Raw genomic sequence first — 22498 nt, forward strand, 5'->3', positions numbered from 1 at the left:
AGGTAGCTCACGGTAAGCTATATGTTATGCCTTAAAAATTATGAAAAGAAAAAGGGTATGTTTAGAAGTGATTTTTGATCAAATGCAATCCCTATTCTCAAGAGAGTTCTCTTGAGATGGTGGTGGTGTTTGGTGCCAGCCCGTTGGATCTCCCTCACAGAGACCCTGTGTACAGCAGAACAGAACAAAACAGAACGCACTGTTGAGTGTCGTGTGTTATGCCATCCTCACGTGTCTTGCTGTTTGAGCCCATTGTTGAGGGGTTTCCTTTTTATCGCCGACCCTCGACTTCATCCAGCAGGATCTTGTCTCCAGGAACTAGTTCTTCCCAGCAGCATGTCCAAAGTACGTCTGTTGAAGTCTCACCATCTGTGTTTCCAAGGAGCGTTTTGATTATACTTCTTCCAAGACAGGTTTGCTTGTCGTTCTGACAGCCCATGGTACTTTCAGTATTCTTCACTAACTCCATAATTCAAGGGTATTGATGCTTCCATTTTTGAGAGAAGTCAAGGAACTTTTGTTCTGAGAACTTAACTACGGGTAAGTATTTATTTTTTTAACAAAAAAGGGAAACTTAACATCTTAATTGGTTTCTACTCCCCCTACCCAACCCATATTCCCAGTGACTGTGTTTTCTACTATTCATGTGTGTTTTTCCCTATCCTGTGTGGTTTAGGATAGAAATAACCAATCAGCAAATTGCACATGATCCTTCTTTGCAGTTGAGGCTCTTGGTGAACTTTTCCAGAAGTGGAATAAACAAGCACCTTGAAAATACAGTGTCAACTCATTTCATACACTCAAAAATTTGTCTTGTGTGTTTTAAAAAAAGAATAAAGAAGTGAGTCGTGCAGAGGAAACTCTTGGGCCTGGAGGATGTTAGGCACACTGAATTATTCTTGTTGTGACTACCTAATACTTAGTTAAAACTTTTGAGAATTTCATGACTTTTGGTTATAGGGAAGGATCCATTTAAAAAATATTTCATTTGTGTTTGGGACAATTAAGAGAGATCCAAGAGCTAGTCGGAGATGATAATGTTCATCTTATTCTTGACAAAGAGCAAATTGGAAACATTTGAGGCCATAGGAGTTTGATGACTCCCCCTCGTTCTTGGCTAATAAGTGGCGGCCTGTGTAAGCAATGGCAACGGGACGGCTAGGCTGGCTTTGAAAGAAAAGAAGTGAGGGTGTGCATGTCCAGTGTCATCTTATGCATTTACTGATCCTTCAGTAAGGACTTGGACATGAGGTTCTGTGAACTGAAATGAAGGTTTTGGCCACTTGGTACAGTTGCTTCTGTGATAGAGTGCTATAATGTAATGATAAAGGGTTAGATCAGACTTCAGAACTAATCAATAAAGTGCTGTATCTATGTAAAATCCATCTTCGACAACCATCATGATTATAACAATTTAAGCTGTAAGTGTGAAATGGATGGATTTTTCTGGACGGATTCCCAGCCCATCATTATTGAAGTTCTATCAACAGGCTTGGGGTTATAACAGTAGCATGCTTTTCTCAGGTGGATAAAATTCTTTTCCTGTCGAAATATATTCATGGAACTCTGTTGTCATTAGTTGCCTGCCTTACTGAGATATAATTCACTTGTCATACATGCCATCCATTTAAAATTCAGTTGCTTTAAGCTTATGTACCCAGAGTTGTGTCTCCATCAACTCAACTTTCAAACATTTTCATGAAGATTCCGTAGTGGTCAACTTACTCAGCTCCGAAATGGCCGTATCCAGAAGCCATCCTGCATGCCACCTTATCCCGTACCCTTTACACCATTAGTAGAAATATTCCATGCTACAATTTGGTCTTTAAAGTAGTAGAGATAGAATACTGTAACTCTTCTCATTTTATGATAGTAACAAAATATCATTAATTTTATTTCTCAAGATTGGCAGCTGGAAGTGTTCTATAACATAATATAATCATGGGAGTGATAGTCGATTACTTAGGTCACTTTTCATTTGTTAGTAACAAGTCACAGACAAGTTTCACCTACATCCAGTGAGGGGCTCACACAAAGGTTATGACTGTAAGTAAGAGGGGGTGGGGGTGGCATGGGGACTGCTTTCCAGCCCGTGAGACACAGTCTTTAAATGCATAGATGTTTTAAAGATGTTGCTTCACTTTACTAACAGTTTTCATGAACTTTTTTAGCTACCCTCAGCAGTATAGGCTGGCGTTATATATATTACCAGTGACTTAAATTGAGATTTAGAAATGGTGTTTAATTGCCACTGATCATGGAGCAGTAATCATATTACATAGAATATCTTTGCAATAGGATATTTTATGGCTTAATCTATGTACTTCATGACACCCCTCCCTCCAAATTGAGAAGATTAGTTACTGGGCTTGATCTGCACCCCCAAATAATCTAATTTCCATCATAAAAAGTGTGTTCGAACTTCATCTCAGTGGATTTTTCTGAGTTTTTAACTTATACCATTGATTTCTAGGCACCTTGTGACATGTCGTACTAGAATATCAAGTAATTCGGGTAAAAGGATTTTGTAAACTGCAATGTGTTGATGAGTAAAGGAAGCTGCTATTGTAATGTCATAATATTGCAATTTGAGGAGTTGGCAGTTAGAATGCTGGCTTGCTGAGTTGTTATTTAGACAAATTGTATTGATCTCTGAAATAGAACTCTGATTTTTGCTTTTAAAATCCTAAATATTTTGAGAATCTCAAAAGGAGCTCTAAGAATATTTCCATTAGTTTGTGAAGCCATTCCTAAATTTGAAGAACAATTAACAACAACAACAAAACAAGTTTGTAGACTTTTCTTGAATGTATTAGGAGATCAGACTTAATAGACACTGGGATCACTTTAATATGAAATTGAACAATGTAGTTACTATTCAAGTGGAGGTTTTTCCTTCATATGTTTGCACACTCGCTGATTCCTACCACCTTGCAGGGTGTGTGTGTGTGCCAGAGACTGAGGCAGAGAGAGCTTCATTGCTTGTATAGTTTTTCATCAGATTTTTATTTTGCAGAGCATGGTTAAAAGTTAATATTTTTGATCTTCAGGTTGATATTTTGGAGATGATTTATTTTTTATTTAATGAAAACCCAATGAATGAGCTTTTATTCATAAATTATTAAAATTTCACCACATTTCTTTATCTGTTTCCGTTTCGGACATTACATGATAGATTTCTTCTTTTGGGCCAGCCTTTAATTCCTCACTTCATCATAGCAGTACAGCAACTGGGCAGTATTCTTGGGTAATAATTTCTGAACTTTGGTGCTGTCAGAAACATTCAGCTATCTCTAAAAATACTGATTTCTATAAAACTTAAAACATTTGTAGCAACGATGAAACATATAACTTTCCTCTAGTTCCTAAATGCTTCTTTCCTCCCCGCCCCCATCCCACTGTCATGATCCCAATTCTACCTTACAAATCTGACTAGACCAGAGGATGTACACTGGTACAGATAGGAACTGGAAACACAGGGAAACCAGTACAGGTGATCACTTTAGGGCCAGTGCTGAGAGTGGCCGTACCAGGAGGGTAGCGGTGGGGTGGGCTGGAAAGGGGGAACCAATTACAGGGATCTACATATAACCTCCTCCCTGGGGGACGGACAACAGAAAAGTAGGTGAAAGGAGACATCGGACAGTGTAAGATATGACAAAATAATAATTTATAAATTATCAAGGGTTCATTAGGGAGGGGGTAGTGGGAAGGGAGGGGGAGAAATGAAGAGCTGATACCAAGGGCTTAAGTGGAGAGCAAATGTTTTGAGAAGGATGAGGGCAATGATTATACAGATATGCTTGACACAGTTGAAGTATGCATGGATTGTGATGAGTTAATATATGAACCCCTAAAAATGATTTTACAAACCTTAAAAAAACAGCAACCCGATTTCTGATGATCAGTTCTAGAATTTTTTAAAATTGTTATGGGATAGTACCTAGGCATTGGGATTTTTAAAGTGTCCTAGAATTTCCTAATAGGCAAAGTTTTGAAGGCATTACACTAATAACTAAGGATTAAGACCCTATGATAATTAATTTGGGTAAAGTGAGTTAAAGGATCCTTGTTGACACAGAGTTAAAGTGCTTGACTGGTAACTAAAAGGTTAGTGGTTTGAGCCAACCAGCCACTTCACAGGAGAGAGATGTGGCAGTCTGCTTCTGTAAAGATTTACAACCTCTGAAAACCTGTGGGGCAGTTCTCTTCTCTTTTGTAGGGCTGCCATGAGTAGGAATTGACGTGGTGGCCGTGGTTTTAAGGTAGGGTATAAGACCTTTTTGGAAATGAAGTGTTCAACTACTGGGATTCTATCATCTCATAAAGCAGTTTTGTAAAACAAAAGAAAACAGGTATGCAGAATTTTTATCAATGAATAGAAGAAATTCGGGCTTATGATCCTGTTGAAGAAATGAGTATTACAATTGATGTGTATGTGGATTGTGATAAGAGTTATATGAGCCCCAATAAAATGACTAAACAAACAAACAAACAATTATATAAAAAAGAAAATGATGAATGTAACAAATGTACAAATGTGCTTGACACAAATGGATGGATGAATGGTAATGAGTTAGTTGCACAAGCCCCCAATAAAATGATTTATTAAAATAAAATAACAAATGTATTAGACTACTTCAATTCAAGTCTTTCCTAATTAATTTAATGTGTGTGAAGTAAAACAAATGGCAAAAACACGAAGTCAAACCAAGTAGTTGATGAGAAAAAAATTTCCCTCTACATTAATCAGTGGTGGTTAAAAGAAAAATGTTAAAAACCTATTTATAAAATGTGGAAAAATTGCTTCCCAATGTTTTAACAGAGAGAGACTGAGAACACACAGCATTGAATCGTCAGGAAAGCTGAAGATTTCCCCTGAGCAGCACTGCGATTTCACTGCAGAGGACCTGAAGGACCTGGGGGAAATCGGACGAGGAGCATATGGTTCTGTCAACAAAATGGTCCACAAACCAAGTGGGCAAATAATGGCAGTTAAAGTAGGTGATGCCCCTGATTCCTTTTGGTTCTTTATTCCATGAGATAAAATTTGATGGTATTGTAATAACCACCATTGTTCTTACTTTTCGCGGTAAATGTAGGTGCTTTAAAAAGTGGTTTCTCAGAGTTTTATTTTAAAGAATGTTTCCTGTGGAGGGGTTGTCTTACCAGTGGCATGTTTTCTGTCTCTCTGGAGTCCCACGAGTGTATGAAGTGTGCATGGACACTGCACTTTTGGCATGATGCATTAACGTGTTTTAAACTTCCGGCCCTCTCACTGCCCAGGTGAGTTCCGGACAGGCGTCTGCCCCCTGGGAGCAGGGCAGTGCTGCACTGAGCCAGGCGGGCAGCTGGAAGAGGAGGCAGTGCACTGGGTTGGGCAAGGTGCGGGGCTAGGGCTAACAGCAGTCTCACTGAAGGTTTCCTGGAAACCACACACATGCTGTTGCCACTAACCTCGACCTTACTCGGTCCTGACCGGCTCGGCTTCTGTTAATTTCATTTCATCTCAACTCAGTACTGCCCTGTTCCCTGGTCTGAAAGCTGTATTGAAATGCCTACCTTGTGATTTTCCTTGTGACATTCTGTCCTTATTGTGAGAGTCGCACTACTTAATATGTTCATTTAAAAAGAAGAAGAATGGGTAGAAATGGAGTTTGGTCGCTCTAGACTGTACTTGTCCGGCTTCCTCACTTGCCTGCAAGTGAACTTGTGGTTTCCAGCTGACTCCTGGTGGACTCATGTAATGTCATTTGTGTTCAGATGTCTAATATGTCCTCTGCTTAAGAAATGTTTGGAAAATTGAGGAGGGAGAAGGGGCTGTTAAGAAAGAAGAAAAAGGAAAAAGGATAGAAAAAGATAAAAAGCAAGCAAGCTGACCCTGGCCCTGTCTTCTGTGAACCGAAGGTTTCTGTCGTACAAAGTGTCCCGCGTTATGAGAATGGCTTTGCACAGGCAGTCTCACTTACTCACCTTTCTGTCAGATTCCTAGTTTGAATATTTGTTCCAGTGCTCAGATGAGAGGAGGGACCCTTTGTTTCCACTTGGCGTTTGGGAGTTTAATTTTATCTTATTAATATGAAAGTCTCTTTCTGTAGAACTCAATGAAGAAGAAAATCTTATTCTAACTCTTTAATTTTGACCATTTCTCTTTGCCGGGTCATGCACATGTAATGGTAACTCAGGGAGGAAGAGTTGCATGGTTCCTTGACATGAGGGTCTGTCCTTGATTTGGGGGTTGGGGTCTCTCTTTCCCACTGTGATGAAAACTACGGGCTCTTTCCTGAAGAACATGCATACATCCAACTTAGCCCATAGACAATGGAATGGCTAAAGGTACACTGGCGAGGAACCTCTACTCTGGATTATCCATTGAAATAAAACACTGATTTCCTTGGCGTGTGCATTGATTTCTCTATTCTTATTTGTACCAGTATAATTTAACTAGGAGAAAAGACATTTTATGTAAAGACACCACTCAGGTGTCTTGCCTGCATTTGGGTAGATCTCCCATTCTGGTTGTCTTGTTCTTAAGGGAAAGCTGTCATGTGTAGTCAAGTTCTAAACTCTTATCCCAGGTGCTAGTGAAAGTTTTTTTTTTTTTTTAATCCTGACTTTTCAGTTTGTGTTGTGCGTGCTTGATGTCTGTTCCGAGAATGGAGGGACTTTAGCCACCACAGGATCAGGAGGTGATGAATGAAGGGGCATTTCATTTTGGTGTTATAAACGTTTTTTCTAATGTTCAATTTCATACCGTACAATTGGGACCTGAATAATGCTTGCTAAGTTTTGAAGGAATTTCAGAGTGAAATTAGGGAATTACTGCTCATTTTTTTGCAATCTGACCTTATACATGACTACTGAGGTGACTCGTTGAAATACTACTACAAATCCCGTTTTTAAAGAAGTGCTTCCAATGGCTGTCGTACATTGTTTCTTTCATTTTCTCTCTCTGTTGGTGAATTTTGTTTTACTACCCTGTTTCCCTGAAAGTAAGACATCCCCCGAAAAGAGGACCTACTTACAGTTTGCCTCTCGCTGAAATAGAAGGCATCCCCCGAAAATAAGACCTCCCTGAAAATAAGACCCCTCAAGCTACCGTAACTCTGGACTCGACCATGGCAGCGGGCACAACTGCCCAGCTCACTGTTGGCTGTAGCACAGCCGGAGCAGACAGGAAGTGCGAGGTCTCTTTTAATAAAACAATGTGTACCATATTCTTCATGGAAAAAAAAGACATCCCCTGAAAATAAGACCTAGCGCATCTTTGGGAGCAAAAATTAATATAAGACACTGTCTTACTTTTGGGAAAACAGGGTAGTTCACCAAATCCTTTTTCTTAATAACAGTGTGTCTTGATCACTTCAGTGTCCCATACTTCCTGACCTGTACTTTAATCACCAGTCATTCATCCCTCCAGAATACCATTGCATTGTGTGTGGGAGGTTGGCTTGACAGGATTTGGAGTGGGGCCACACGAATGGTGTCACCCATCCCCTCACAGAGGGATCACAGCGAAGAGACAAACCAGTCAGAGTGCAGTGTAGCACCGATGAAACACACAACTTTCCTCAAGTTCTTTGGTGCTTCTTTCCCCCCACTATCATGACCTCAATTCTACCTTACAAATCGGATTAGACCAGAACATGCACACTGCTACAGCTCAGAGCCTGCAACACAGGGAGTCCAGGATAGATAAACCCCTCAGGGCTAACAAGGAGAGTAGAGATACCAGGAGGATTAGGGGAGGGTGGGGGGAGAAAGGGGCAATCGATTGTAAGGATCAATCTAGAACTCCTTCTCAGGGAGACGAACAACAGCAAAATGTGTGAAGGGAGACAGGACAATGTAAGATATGAAAATAATAATCTATAACTTATTAAAGGTTTGGGAGAGAGGGTGGGCGGGGGAGGGAGGGGGAAGATATGGGTAGCTGATATCAGGCTTAAGTGGGAAGAGAATGCTTTGAAAATGGTGATGGCACCATATGTGCAAATGTGTTTGACACAGTGGATGAATATATGGATTATGGTAACAGATGTAAGCCCCCAATAAAAGTATTAAAAAGATAAATAAGAATGGTGTCACCATGAAGCAAGAGCTGCCCTGTAGGTCCTAATGTAAAGATGGGGACTCCTGGACCTTGACCAATTTAGATAGTAGCTCAATATTAGTATATGCATATTTACACTTTAAATTATTACTTATCATCCAATTCTGAGGCTAAGCATAAACTGTCAACTTTGAGCTGCAACATTGCAGCGGAAGAAGGAAAGCAATCTTTCAACACCATCTTGGGAATGTGGGCCGCTTCTGTTTGCTTGGGGACTGTTCCCAAAGTAGATAGTCCTGTGTTTTGTGCATGAAGTAGAAGAGGGAAAGAGGATAATTTCTAGCTAATATTTTTTAACTCATCCTGTGATACCAACCAGCTTTCTATCACAACAGTTTAATCCATACCAAGCATGAATTTGTAGCTGCTCAAGGAAATCGCGTGTTTGTATTGGCTGTTGTAGAAATTTGAAGCTGTGGAAAATTTAAAAACATCGAGATCTATAGCAGTAGGAGTCCTAAAACTAGAAAACTGGGACTTTAATGGATCATTCGTTGCATCTCCAAACAAATCCTAATTGGAGTCGTTTTGGTGGTGCCAATCTGTAGTTAGCACACTTTCCTCTTTTTGTTGTGGTTTTTTTGTTGCTCTTGTTCTTGACATTTGCCTCCTTTTAAAATGTTACGAGAGTATAAACGACCCTGGCTATAGATCTGGACAATAGTTCTTAAAGCTATTAAAGTAAAAAGCTGTGTCATATTAATCTATAGTGCTTAAAGTATCTGCTGCTGAAAGCTTGCTGGTTCCAGTCCACCAGTGGTGCTGCAGGAGAAAAGGCCTGGTGATCTGCTCCCATAGAGAATACACCCTAGAAAACCCCGTGGGGCAGTTCTGCCTTGTACATCTCTCTGTTAGTTGGACTCTACCTCCATGGCTCCCGGCAGTGACATCAGTTACTTTCACTGTGGATAACTACATATGCACAAGCATGGAAGGCAGTATTTTTTTGTTTTGATTTCAAGTTAGTTCTCTACATTATGTCTCAAATAATGTAAAAACTGTAGTAACATGAAAATACTTTATTCCTAGAAAAGACATGGGGATTAAAAAAAAAAAACTACAGACACTTTGTATTGAGGACATGTAATTATTTCAGATAGGTGAATAAAAGAGTAACAACAAAAGAGCTCAACACCCTCATAAATAAGAAACAAGAATGACTGCGATATTGGGTAGATATGAAAAATTTTAAACTTATATACTCGAGTATAAGTTGCGTTTTTGACACATTTTTATGCAGTTTTTGTGGCAAAATGAGGTGCCTTGGCTGATATTTGGGTCGGCGTATACTCGAGTATGTACGGTAAGTTTTTTGAAATGACTTTCAGAAGCATTTTATGGCCCTTTTTGGGGTGTGGGTTTTTCTTCTTTTTAATCACTTTTAAAAATTGGGGCTCTTACAGCTCTTATATCATTCATCATGTCAAGCACATTTGTACATATGTCGCAGTCAACCTTTTCAAAACGTTTTCTTTCTACTTGAACCCTTGGTATCAGCTCCTCATTTTCCCCCTCTCCTTCCCCTGTTCTCCCAATCTCATGAGGCCCTTGATAAATTATAAATGATTATTTTCATATCTTACCCTGTCTGTTGTCTCCCTTCTGGATGTGGGTGTTCATTTACACTGGCTGGGGGGAGGGCAGAGGGGGAAGGGAAGATGATATCTGCTGAGTCCCAATAGACATCAGCCTTATCTGATTTGGACAAAGCTTTTACATTTATAATAGAAATAAATGAGATTTCTTATTTGACGCATTTATGAATTAAATACCCTTAATTAAATTCCAGCTTTAGAAGGGGGGGGGTGTTGTGTACTCTGAAACATTCAATTGTAAGTGACTGTTATTGTTGTTAGAGACTGAATGGATTTTGACTCATGGATACCCTAGGTGTGTGTGCCTGCGAGGACTGTGTCGTAGGGCTGTGGCATTTCAGAGGCAGCTAACCAGGTCTGTCTTCTGAGGTTCTTAGTATTAGAGAAATACCTCTAAATCGTAGAAATTATTACTGATACTGGTTTGATACTCCGAAAAACTTTCCAGTTGGTGACTTTTGTTACTAAGTGTTCTCCAATTTGAATCATTGATTAATCACTAAGTATTTTTAATTTGAATCATTAATTGCATCATTGAATCCTATTCATTGGTTGTTTTGTGCAATTTATTTTTGCTGTTGATGGACAGTATTTTTATCTTAAGTATTCTCGTGGGAATGAAATGACATACCATGGTGGTTTTGATTTCCATCCTCCTGATAGTTAATGACATTGAACATCTTTGTAGGTTTGGTGGCATTTGAATGTCCTTTTTTGATGCATTCCCTAGTCAGATCCTTTGTTTTCTTATTGGGCTATTTGTTGTTAAATTGTCAACGTTTATTATATTTTGATTATTATTTTCAGATGTACAGATTCCAAAGATAGTTTCCCAGTTATTAACTTGTCTTTTCTTTTTTGACAAAATCTTTTGATGAGCAAAAGTTTTGAGTTTTTATCAAATCCAATTTATTCGTTATTAGATTAGATAGTCCATTGTTAAAAGCTGGGCCTAACAGCACTGCCCTAGCATTTTCTACAGCGTGTTTTACGGTTTTCACTTTCACATTTAGTTTTTTATTTCATTCTGATTTTGTTTTGTGTGTGAATCGAGGCATGGATTCTATTTCATTTTTCTGCAAGTGGAAATCAAATTTTCTCAACACTATTTACTCACCAGACTCTCTTTCCCTGCCTAGTAGACACCTAGTACCTTTGTCAAAAGTAATTGGCTGTAGATCAGTACATCTCTTTCTAGACTTGGAATTATTTTCCATGAATATTTAAATGACTGTTGTTATACTGCTACAATGATGGGCTCAAACATCACAATTGTGAGGATGGCACAGGACCAGGCGGTGTGTTGTACTGTTTGTCCATCCATACGGTCGCTCTGCATCAGAAACAATGTGACGGCACTTAACAATAACAATATTATTATACCAGTTCCAGACTCTAGATTATTGTAGCTTTGTAATGTATCTTAAAATCACAAAGTGTGAGCCCTACTTTTCCTGTTTTAGTATTATTTTACCTTTCATTTAAAGTTGAAGATACTTACCCCTCAACCCCTATTTCTGTAAAGAAGGCGGTTGGAATTTGGATCAGGATTGAGTTGATCCAGCGGTTCTCAACCTTCCGAATGCCACGACCCTTTCACACAGTTCCTCATGTTGTGATGTCCGCCCCCCCCAACCAAAAATTATTTTTGTTGCTACTTCATCACTGTCATTTTGCTCCTGTTAGGAATCAGGCGGCCTCTGTGAAAGGGTTGTTTGACCCCCAAACAGGTTGAGAACCGCTGAATAAATCTATTGATTGCTTTGGGTAGTGTAGACGTCTTATCAATTCTAGGTCTTCCACCACATAGACAGGGAGGGTGGCTCCATTTATTTAAGTTTTCTGTAACCTCTGTCAGCAGTGTTTCATGTTCTTTTTCACTTTATAAGTCCCTTACATCCTTGGCTAAATTTATTCCTACTTTTGCCACCCTGCCCACAAGTTGTTATTTCAAATGTAGTAATTTTTCTGAATGTTCCTTTCAGATTTCTTACTTTTAGGGTTTTCATTTGTAGCACTGCAACATTGCTAAATTCTTTTCTACCTTTAGAGGCTTTCTTGTGGGACATTGGGGGTGTTCCATAAGGAGCCTTGGTGGTGTAGTGATTAAATACTGGGCTGAGGTTTGGCAGTTCAAAACCACCAGCAGCACCGTGGGAGAAAGACGGGGCTTTCTACTCGGAAACCCACAGGGGTCACTATGAGTCAGCATTGACTCACTGGCAGTGAATTTGGTCTTTTGGTTATACGTAGGTTATGTCATTCGTGAACAGAGATCATTTTACTTCCATTCCAGTCTGGATCCCTTTTAGACCTTATCCAACAGCACCACTGGGAGAGTGTGCACCCTTCTCGCTAGCCATGGTAAGAAAAATGTTCTGAGCCCTTCCCCGTGAAGTGTGAAAGTGTGCGGTTGCTTGTTGGCCGCTGGTATTTGCTCTGTGTTATACTGAGGAATTCCCGTGTTCCACCTTCTCTAGGGAGTTCTTACAGAAAGGGTGTTAGATTTTATAAAATAGTTTTTCATCTTTAAAATTGATCATGTGGTTCTTTCCCTTTGTTCTATTTGATCTAAGTTAACTGAGTCTTAGGCTATTGAACCTCCCCAGTGTTACTGGAAGCAATTCTACATGGTCATGGTGTCTCACTCTATGTGCATTTTGAGTCTGTTAGTATTTTGTGGTAGGTTTTGCATCTACAGTGTATACTCGTGTATAAGCTGAGTTTTTCAGCACATTTTTAATGCAGTTTTTGTGGTAAAATTAGGTGCTTCGGCTGATACTCGTGTTGGCTTACACTCGAGTATATAGGCGTATATTTTCATAAGGGACTGTCAGAATATAGTTTTTTATTCTCTTGTGGTATTTTAGTATGGCTTTGCTATCATGCTACATAGGGTTCATGGAATGCATCAGGGACTATTCTTTTTCTTCTCTGTTAGAAGATTTTTGTTCACGGATTCAAACATTTTTTTTTTAGTTTTTTTAAAATTTAATAAATCATTTTATTGGGGCTCATACAACTCTTATCACAATCCATACATCAATTGAGTAAAGCACCCTTATACATTTGTTGTCCTCGTCATTCTCAAAATTCGCTTTCCACTTGGGTTCCTGGAATCAGCTCATTTCCCCCCCTTCCATGAACCCTTAATAGTTTATAAATTATTATTTTATCTTATCTTACACTGCCCGGTGTCTCCCCTCACCCACCTGCCTGTTGTCCATCCCCCAGAGAGGAGGTTACATGTAGATCCCTGAGATTGGTTCTCCCTTTCTACACCCCCTTCCCTCCCGGTGTTGCCACTCTCACCGCTGGTGCTGAGGGCTTCATCTGTCCTAGATTCCCTGTGTTTCCAGAGCCCTACTGCACCGCGGTACATCCTCTGGTCTAACCAGGTCCACAGGGCAGAATTGGGATCATGATAATTGGGGGGGATGATTCAAACTTTTTAATTGTTATGCATCTGTTGAAATTTCTCCTTTTTCTTATATCAGTTTGAGAGGTGTGTTTCTAAGTAACTGTCCATTTCATCTAGATTATCCACTTACTTGCTGTATACAGGGGGCTTCAAAGAGTTTATGGGAAATTCTTTTATCTTCAAATTCTATGTGTCTGAACCCTTTGAAGCACCCAAGACAAGGACAGGTAAAATTTATGCGTGTTCTGCTAATATACGACAATCATAACAAACAATTTTAAAGGCATGCTACTTAGGTCTCAGCAGGCTTACCACGGCGTCACTGGAATGGAGCCCTGCCCCAAGTTGAGGACAACCTGTACGTTATATCCCATTGCTTTGTTGACACTAATGCTTCTGGGGAGAAATTGGCACTTAATGTTATTGGAGATCATTTTTTTGTTTACTTCTCTCTCACCACTTGCAGTATTCTGATTTTTTCTGTACTTTTTGAAGAGTAGAAAGTGGTCATTTTCGGCTAGTGATGTAGCCACTTATGTGTTGGGTCGTGAACTGCAAGGCCAGTAGTTTGAAACCAGCAGCCACTCTGCAGGAGAAAGACGAGGCTCTCTACTCCTGTGTAGAGTTAATAGTCTCAGAAACCCCCTGAAGCAGTTCTACCCTTTCCTAGAGGGCAGTGAGAATGGAGAGTTTAGAAAGTCTATGAGTTTTCAGCGTAGACCTCTTTTTTTATTCTGCTCTGCCATTTGTTTTTCATATGCTCTTTCTGCCCTGTTCCCGGTTTCATCTCCAGCTAGAATTCTATGTCCTTCATGCCCCCAAATAACATTTAAACTGCCCAGTTTTCTTGAACCTTTACCCCCTCTTTCTTCTTGAGGTCCTTTAATTTTTATTATCTTGTTCATTTCTTTCCTCTGCCTCATTAAATCGTATCATTATGTTTTCTCATTTAAATGGTCCATTTGATTTGAAATATTTTGGTTTGGTTTCTTTTTTATATATCCCTACACCCCCCCCCCCCTTCCTGCCCTTCACATTGTTTTTCTTTTGGATCCTGATTTTGTTTTTCATGGTTTTCTTCTCTTTTTTTTTAAACTCTTTTTCCACTTACCTCTTTAATTATGCCTAACCTAGTGTGATTATATTCTTTGCAAATGTCAACTGTGGAAGCAGACTTCACTGCAGGGCCCCTTCTGTAGCATTTTGCAGTAACCTTGCAGCCAACCGTAACTGGACAGGAAAAGGTGTCATGTTCCAAATAACTCCCCAGAGAAGTCTGCTAGTTTGTTTGTTTTTTGGTATCAGAGGCTCACTGTGCTATGTTGGCTGTGGGTTATCCTCCAACCCTGTTTCCCAGCCCCTGACACTGTCAGTCAGCAGTCCACAACTCTGACCAGAAGAGGGAGCACACAGACCCAAATTTACCTTCAAGAGAGGTCCGCCATGATGAGTACAAAGAGCTGAGCTAGGGATATACAGGGAGGCATATGTAGTGTTGACTACAGGGATTTTCTGTAGCACCTTGGCTACAGCCTTGCGGCTGACAGTATCTCGGTAGGAGGTGCTAGCCTGTTCTGAAGGACCCCCTGGGAGATCTGTCTTGTTGATTTTGGAGCAGACACTGAGAGTCCTGTCTCATTGTACATACAGAGGGTATTGGTTTGGGCTCTTTCCAACTGAGCTTGCTTTACCTGTTCAAAGCCACTGTTGGAAAGTTGATGATAGAAGTGATTTTCTTATGGTGTGTGGCTCATTGTAGAATGACGATCTTGCCTCATCAAGAAGAAAAAAATCAAATGACTCGATGGTGGGACTGTTTTTACCTGCTAAGAACTCCCTGTATGAATGTTTCAGAAGAGACACTGCTTTTTCTACTTAAATTTGTGTGAATATATTTGTAAGTGTGCATACTTTAACGTACTTATAAAACACTAGTTTTAAAGGTTCCCCTTTGCTGTTCGTTTTTCATTTCCTTAAATCTATTAAAGGAACCCTGGTGGTGTAGTTTGAAACCCCCAGCAGCGCCTCTAGAAAGAGACTGGGCTTTCTACCTTCATAAACAGTTAATAGTCTCAGAAGCCCACAGTGGGTCACTATGGGTCAGCGTTGCCTTGATGCCAGTGAGTTTGGTTGGGTTTTAAAAATTTATTTTGTGGCTTTTAAAATTTACATTGGCATGGATGCTGGCATTTCAATTGCTGGAAATCACATTCTAGCCAGAAAGTTGATTGTGCCCATAAATTATGGACCAGTGTTGCTCCAAAGATTCTATGTGCTACTATATACAATGAATGACTGATGGAAGCCCCTGCAAATGATCTCATATTGAAACAGTGTCCGGCAGGATTATGGAGATGTAATAAAAACGTTTATTAAAACGAGCTCATGTTTTGAACCAGTAGAGATGATAATATTTTTGCATAAAATGCACCTCTGCATAAAACCTGATTGCACAGACGCCACATGGAGCACACACAGGAAACTAAGGAGTGAGGGAGCTGCACCTTTGGAGGATTAAAAATATATAGCGTGCTAAAACTATAGTCTATACCTGGGCTAATTTGATTTTTAAAAAATATTTCTTTTTGGCGAAAAGAGCACACTTACATTGGTTTCAAAATTAAAGTATTAATCTCAAAACTCTGAGAATACAGAAATGAGAAAAGGGAATTTTTTTATACCTTTAAAGGTAGTAGTTTTATTTTGTTTCTACTTTTCCTTGTTCTTCCTTATTTATCTGGGCAGTGCCATTCAATGTTAAATCTTAAAGTAAACCACATATTGTCGGTTCGTAGATGTCAGTTAATATAAATCACTTGGTTTGGAATTGTATAGCTTATAGGATAAAAATCTTAAGTAGCAACTTTAAATTGGCTTGTATTTGGAGCATACTAAATTATTTAGTGATTAAAAAATGGAACTAAGAGAAGCCACATATGTTCCTTAAAACAACTGCTGTTCTCATGCGATGTGGAATATAGTTATCATATCTCTGTGCCACTGATTTCTCTCCTGTAAAGTGGGCTCAAGCATTTACTTGACTTCGGTCATCCTTTTCAAGAACATTTACGACAGATTCTTCGAAGTCTGTGGAAGGCACAATTTCACCTTGTGTATTTGTTGATGGTAACTTACCTTGTAAGTATGCTATGTGTCGTGCACAGTGGTGTAGTGTGAGATTGTAAACTTTTCTTGAGAACAAATGTCGTGTGCATGCTTTTCGATGATGTTGAAGTAGAATTTTATTGTTAATATTTTATAATTTCTCAGCTTGATTCTTTCCTATCTCTCTAGTGTAGTGGGAACCCTTCCTCTGGACCCCTCTCTTTCTGGATGGGAGAAGATGGGTCTGCGAATGTTGTGGCAGTCTCTTAGAACTATTCCCAGGGGTTGCTGCACAGGATATACCCCAGGGCTGCAGGATGGGGAGGGGTTCTCGTGGGCTCAAGAGTACACACCGTATTTTATTCTCCCCGTCAGGCTTTCCTCCACAGGTGTATGCTGTCCTGCATTCTCTGACTTGTGGGTTCAAGAGTCAGGTAGACGTTTGTGTTTTCACCATGAAGCGTGGAAAAGGGAGAGTCAGACAACACTGCCCTTTCACCAGCTGTCCCTTTGGACTGGCGGTGGGTTATTTTCCACGCGGTGGGGTGAGCTTGCTAGAAGGGAAGGGCTTCTTGCACTGAGTGCCTGGAGTCTGTACAATTCTGAAAGGGTGATTAAAAGTCTGTCTGAGATACCTGTTAATTAACTCCTGTGAAAGCTATTTAAATAAAGTATAATCCATTAAGATTTTCTTCCCTTGGTTTTCCGTTTGTGTGTTGGGTTTAATTTTCACTGCCCACGAGCTTATGTTGCATAACTCCATCAGCGGCTCCCTGCGGTTTGACTCCCTAAACAAGTTAAAGAATTTGTTAGCCATATTTTGTTCAGTTTTCTATGATTAAAATTATTCTTGTAAAATAAAAGAAAAGATAATAATTTTCATGTCTGGTTAGTATTTGTGGTATTTGCTGGGTTAATTTTCAGCCTTTTGTAGTAAAGGTTTTTCTCAGGTTTCTAAAGTGCTTTATGATTTCTTATGACATCTTTTGTCATTCTTTTCCAGAGAATTCGGTCGACAGTGGATGAAAAAGAACAGAAACAACTTCTAATGGATTTGGATGTAGTAATGCGGAGTAGTGACTGCCCATATATTGTTCAGTTTTATGGTGCACTCTTCAGAGAGGTAGGAATAAACTATTGGGCTTTAGTTGAAGAATGAGCATCTCATCGGGACAAATAAGAATACAACAATATTAGACTCCAAAACTCAGTTAAAAGCCATACACTAGTAAAAAGCTGATGTGTCAGTATTTGAATATATAGTTATGGTAGCCTACAGATGAATTTCCACCCTCATTGTTCCTTTGGTTAAGGGAAGAATCCCTTTTTATTTTTCTGATTTGTGATAGAATTTGTGATTTTATATATTCTTTCTTCATTGATAAACATTTTCTGTTCTTTAGGAACCTGACAAATGACCTGAATTCTAAATAGCAGCCCTTTTACTCTAGGTTTAGATTCTTACCTTTTTGGCGTTGGGCTCTTCAATCCTGCCTTTTCCCCATTCCCCCATTTTCATCGCTTTTACTCATTTCTGTCATTAAGTTTTATCTTTGTTTAATGTTCACTAATGATCTGATGAGGGAGAAATTACCCCCTTTTTAAACATGATAAGCAGAAAGAAGGCTGGAGAGTTGTGTTTTCCCCAGTAGGAGATCCCACCCCCTGTGTGTGTGTGTATGTGTGTGTGTGTGCGCGTGCGCGCGTGTGCATGTTTGTGTGCGCGTGTGTGTGTGTGTGTGTGTGTGTTTTGAAGTGATTCAGGCACTGCCAAAGAGACACCTATACTTTTTATCTTGGATTATGGGCTATAGTACAAAAGTGTTTAATCGCTAGGGAAGTACTGAGTAATTTTTTTTCCCTGTTTGGGAACCAATGGGTTATATATAAGCGGCTTCTGAAGCTACTCATTTGTTGTTGTAAGTATGTCTTATTTCGGTGTCAGTTCAACAGACTAGACAGACTAACACTAATCGGCCGTGTAACCCTGCCCTTAATGTGATTTTCCCATCACTGTAAAGTGATCTCAGAGGAGCCTTGGTGGGGTAGTGGTTACACAAGGGGCTGCTAACCTCAGGGTCGGCAGTTTGAAACCACCAGCCACACCATGGGAGAAAGACAACGCTTTCTACTCCCCCCAATAGTTGCAGTCTTGGAAACCCAAAGGGGCATTTCTGCTCTGTCCTTCAGGGTTGCTATGTGTCAGAATCAGTTCAGGGGCAGTGAGCTTGGTTTGGTAAAGTGAACTCAGTACTCCATAAGCAATTAACCCCTCCTCCTGCCCTTCCCGCCTCCCGAGAACCACTAATAAACTTTTATCTCTCTATATTTGCCTTTTCTTGTCCTTTTATATGTTTGAGGTCATACAATATTTTCCTTTGTGATTGACTCTTTACACTGAGCTTCATAGTCTCCAAGCTCCATACTGTAGCATCTATCGAGGTTCATTTCTCTTTCTGGCTGAGTAGTATCCCATTGTATGTGTGTACCTCGTCTGTTTACTCTTTCATCTGTTGGTGGGCATTTAGGTTGTCTCAACCTAAATATTTTGGCTGGTTATTGTGTGGTAAATTTTGATTATTGTTCCTAGTGCTGCTGTGAATATTGGTGCACAAGTCTTTGTTTATATCTCATTTTATTGGGGGCTCGTACAACTCTTATCACTATCCATCCATCCATCCATTGTGTCAAGCTCATAGGTACATTCATTGCCATCATCATTCTCAAAACATTTGCCTTCTACTTCAGCCCTTAATGTCAACTGTTTTCTTGTATCAGTTTTATAGGTTTAGAATTTACCTTTATACCAATTATAGCAGAAATTAGCTTTGAGTTAATTTTTATATGGTGATGCAATCATCTATTTGTATTTTTTATGTCAGCACTATACTGTAAGAAAGTGCCAAATTTATTATTATTTTTTTAATACTTATATTGGGGGTTCTTGAATCTCTTATCACAATCCATACATTCATCCAGTGTATCAAGCACATTTGCACATATGCCACCATCATCATTTCAAAGCATTTTCTTCCCACTTGAGCCCCTGATATCATCTCCCTATCTTTTCCCTCTCCTTCTCTTGCCCAAGTACTGAATTTTTACAGAACGTTAACTAGGAGCCTTTGATTAAGTGGTATTAGTCCTTACTTTTTTTTCTTTCAAAAAGGCGAGGATAAAAAGAGCCCCGTTCCGTAGAGTTGGTTCTGACTCTTAGGGACCTTGGTGGAGTACAGCTGTTTCATAATGTTCCTAAGGCTGTAGCTCTTCAAGGGAACAGACGACTTCACATCTTTCCCACTGGAGGGGTAAAAAAGCCAATGCTTTGGTAAGCACATCATCCAAAGCCTGATACACAGTGCTGCCAGAATTCCTTTGGCCCTTCTAGATTCTTTTATTTTCCAAATAAATCTTAGAATCTGTTTGCTGGTTTCTACTAAGAAATCTTGTTGTGATTTTTAAAACTGATTGCATCAGATTGATTGATTGATTTGGAGGAGAATTGACGTCTTTGTAGGATTGATGTTAAGGACTCGCCATGGAATATATCACTCCATTTATTGACATCTCTAATTTCTCTCAGCTGTACACTGTAGTTTTCATAGCTCCATAGAATGATTTGGGAAATATTCTCTTAAAAACAAATTCTAGGAGAATTTCTGGAATTGTTCTTTGCCAGATATTTGATAGAACTCATCCATGAAGCCATCTGATCTTGGTGTTTTCTTTGTGGAAAAAATTTTAAACTATAAATTTCTGTTTCTTTCAAAGATTGAGAGTGCTATTTTTATTGTCTGTTACTTGTTGGGTGATCTTTGGTAGTTGATTTCTCCAAAGATATGCATCCCTTTCATCTACATTGTCAAATTTCTTGGCATAGACCTGTTTATTGTATTTTTTGTTATTTTAATATCTGTTGAATCCACAGTGATGTCACTTGTCCTAATCCTCATATTGATAATTGTATCTTCTCATGAATATTCAGTCTAGTTTATTAGTTTTATTGGTCTTCTCGTTTAACCAAGTTTAGGTTTTATTGATTTTATTTCTCCGTATTCTGTCTTCTAATTACCGTTAGTTTAATTTGCTCTTCTTTTTCTAGTTTATTAACAGTACTTGCTGCATTTTTAAGACTATGTTACAGAGAAATACACTACACCCAGATGACAGATTTAATATATTACCGTTTTGACATTGCACAAAGGGCGAGGCAGCTCACTTTCATTGCTAATTGTGTGGATATTCTGATACACAAAGCATGGGGATGGTGTAATCTTCACCTTTCCTTCTCACCCTTCCCATTTCTTTATCCTCAACACCAGCTGTCCGAACCTCTGCCTACTCTCTCTCCGACCATAGCCACCCTGTCTGGGGTCAGAGCTTCTTTCAGTTAAGCTCTCTGATCCTGTCCACCTAGGGCTAGGTCATAGGTCACAGGTTGGAAGTTCCAAACTGCCACGTAGGCAGACACCAGCCCTTGCTGATTCTTGGGTTCATTACCTTGTTGGAATTACTCATAGGACTCATGTTGGACATACCATACTCATGCTTACAGATTTACTACAACCAAAAGGTACAAATGAAGGTCATCTGGAGCAGCCATGTGTAGACTCTCTGTGTTACAAGAAGATATATATGTTACCCTCTCCCATGCAGAGGTACCAGTTTGTCTCTGCACATGGCGGTGGCAGATTCTATCTTAGTTCTTGAGTCAACACCAACCCCTTCATTCGTTCCTTTTAGTTTGGTCACCCCTCATGCATTAGTTTCAGTTATGGTACAGCGCAAGTGAATCAAGAAAAAATGCCAGATGTTGTTTGCAAGGTGGTTTCACACCTGGTTAACTTATTCACAGGAGAGAGACAGGAATTTGAAATGGTGTCCAAGGGTTTGTTGATAAACAACACTTTAAAAAGAGGCATGAAAGGGCAAAGGAAACTGCCACAAATGCATAATTGGTCGCAGATCAGCACATCTCAATTACAGGTGGGACTACAGAAGTCTGAGGAAGACCATGATTGGGACATGTACATCCTGAGACAGAAGGGCTAACAAAATTGGCCCAGGGTCTTCCGAACAAGGCAGTCTGGGGAGACCAATAGAGGCATGGTCATTACTGTGTGGACCACCCCCTTTCCCCAGTTGTCCTTGCCAAGGGTGCCCTTCATCAAGGACACACCTTGGCAAACCCCTAAAAGAGACTGCCCCCCTCCCCGCTCCCCAGTCACATTTTGTATGCTTTTCTCTGGGTCTTAGATGCCTGATAGCTGATCCCATGGACACCTCATGATGAGATTCTAAAGTGGGGAAAACCTCTTTGCCATGAGTTTAAGCTCCTTCTGTATTGTTTTTCTAATAAGACGAGTTAAATGTGTTTATTGTTCTCTATTAAAACTTTTAGTAGACCTATCATGGTGTCTTTTGAGTAAGAAAAAAGTTGTTTTTGAGTGGCACTGTTACTCAATCTTTTGTGAGAAGCATTCTCTGAAGAATATTCTAAAGAAAAAGGAGCATAGAAATAGCATAATACTTCCCGCTCCCCACCCATACCTCCAAACCCACTCACAGCTTCCGAGGCCACCAATCTTTACCCGACCGGAGAGCCGCGTCTTTCTCTAGGGGAGCAGCCCGTGGGGCCCCACCCCCAGCCTGTAGTTAGCAATCTTCTGCTTCTCCCACAATGCCACCAAGGCTGCAGAAATAGAAGGAAGACTGACATAAAGGAAATTTAGGTCAAATCCTGCCATGTCAAATATGATTTATAAATAAACATAACACAGTTAAAAATAACTGTGGAGCCATATAATTTTTGAGATGGTTCTGTTAGTCGTTTCAGTGTGCTTCAAAACATTTTTATCTGAATGTAAGCTAAGTACATTTGTGCTTTAAGAGCTGAGTGGAGAAAAGAGATAGGAAACTTGATTTTATTCTTGGCTTTGTCACTAATTAACAGAATAACTAGATAATTATTCTGGCCAGACTATTGTACTTTAAAGTACAAAACAAAACAGAAAACAGTGCCATCAAGTCAATTCTGACTCACAGCTACCCTATAGCATAGTATAAACTGCTCCTGTTGGTTTCCAAGACAGCAACTCTTTACAGGAATGCAAAGCCTCATCTTGGAGTGGCCAGGTGGTTTCGAACTGCAGACCTTGTGGTTAGCAGCCCTACTCAGCCACCCCACCACGAGACAGTCATGTCATCTAGACGATCCAGCTCAAGTATGAGAGAAAGGAGAAGTGGATAAGAAATCTGAATATT

General features: G+C 39.7%; 1 protein-coding gene across 2 annotated transcripts in view; it reads left to right on the forward strand.

Annotated features, from left to right (window-relative positions):
- Nucleotides 1–22498, forward strand: part of MAP2K4 (mitogen-activated protein kinase kinase 4) — a 109734-nt gene that overhangs the window by 62288 nt on the left and 24948 nt on the right. For both annotated transcript variants that reach the window (XM_075561076.1, XM_075561075.1), the window contains 2 exons: nt 4826–5000; nt 17238–17357. In XM_075561076.1, the coding sequence (XP_075417191.1) occupies nt 4826–5000; nt 17238–17357 (295 nt within the window). The remainder of the gene's footprint in view (nt 1–4825; nt 5001–17237; nt 17358–22498) is intronic.

This window comes from Tenrec ecaudatus, chromosome 10, assembly GCF_050624435.1.
Source record: "Tenrec ecaudatus isolate mTenEca1 chromosome 10, mTenEca1.hap1, whole genome shotgun sequence".
NCBI lineage: Eukaryota > Metazoa > Chordata > Mammalia > Afrosoricida > Tenrecidae > Tenrec > Tenrec ecaudatus.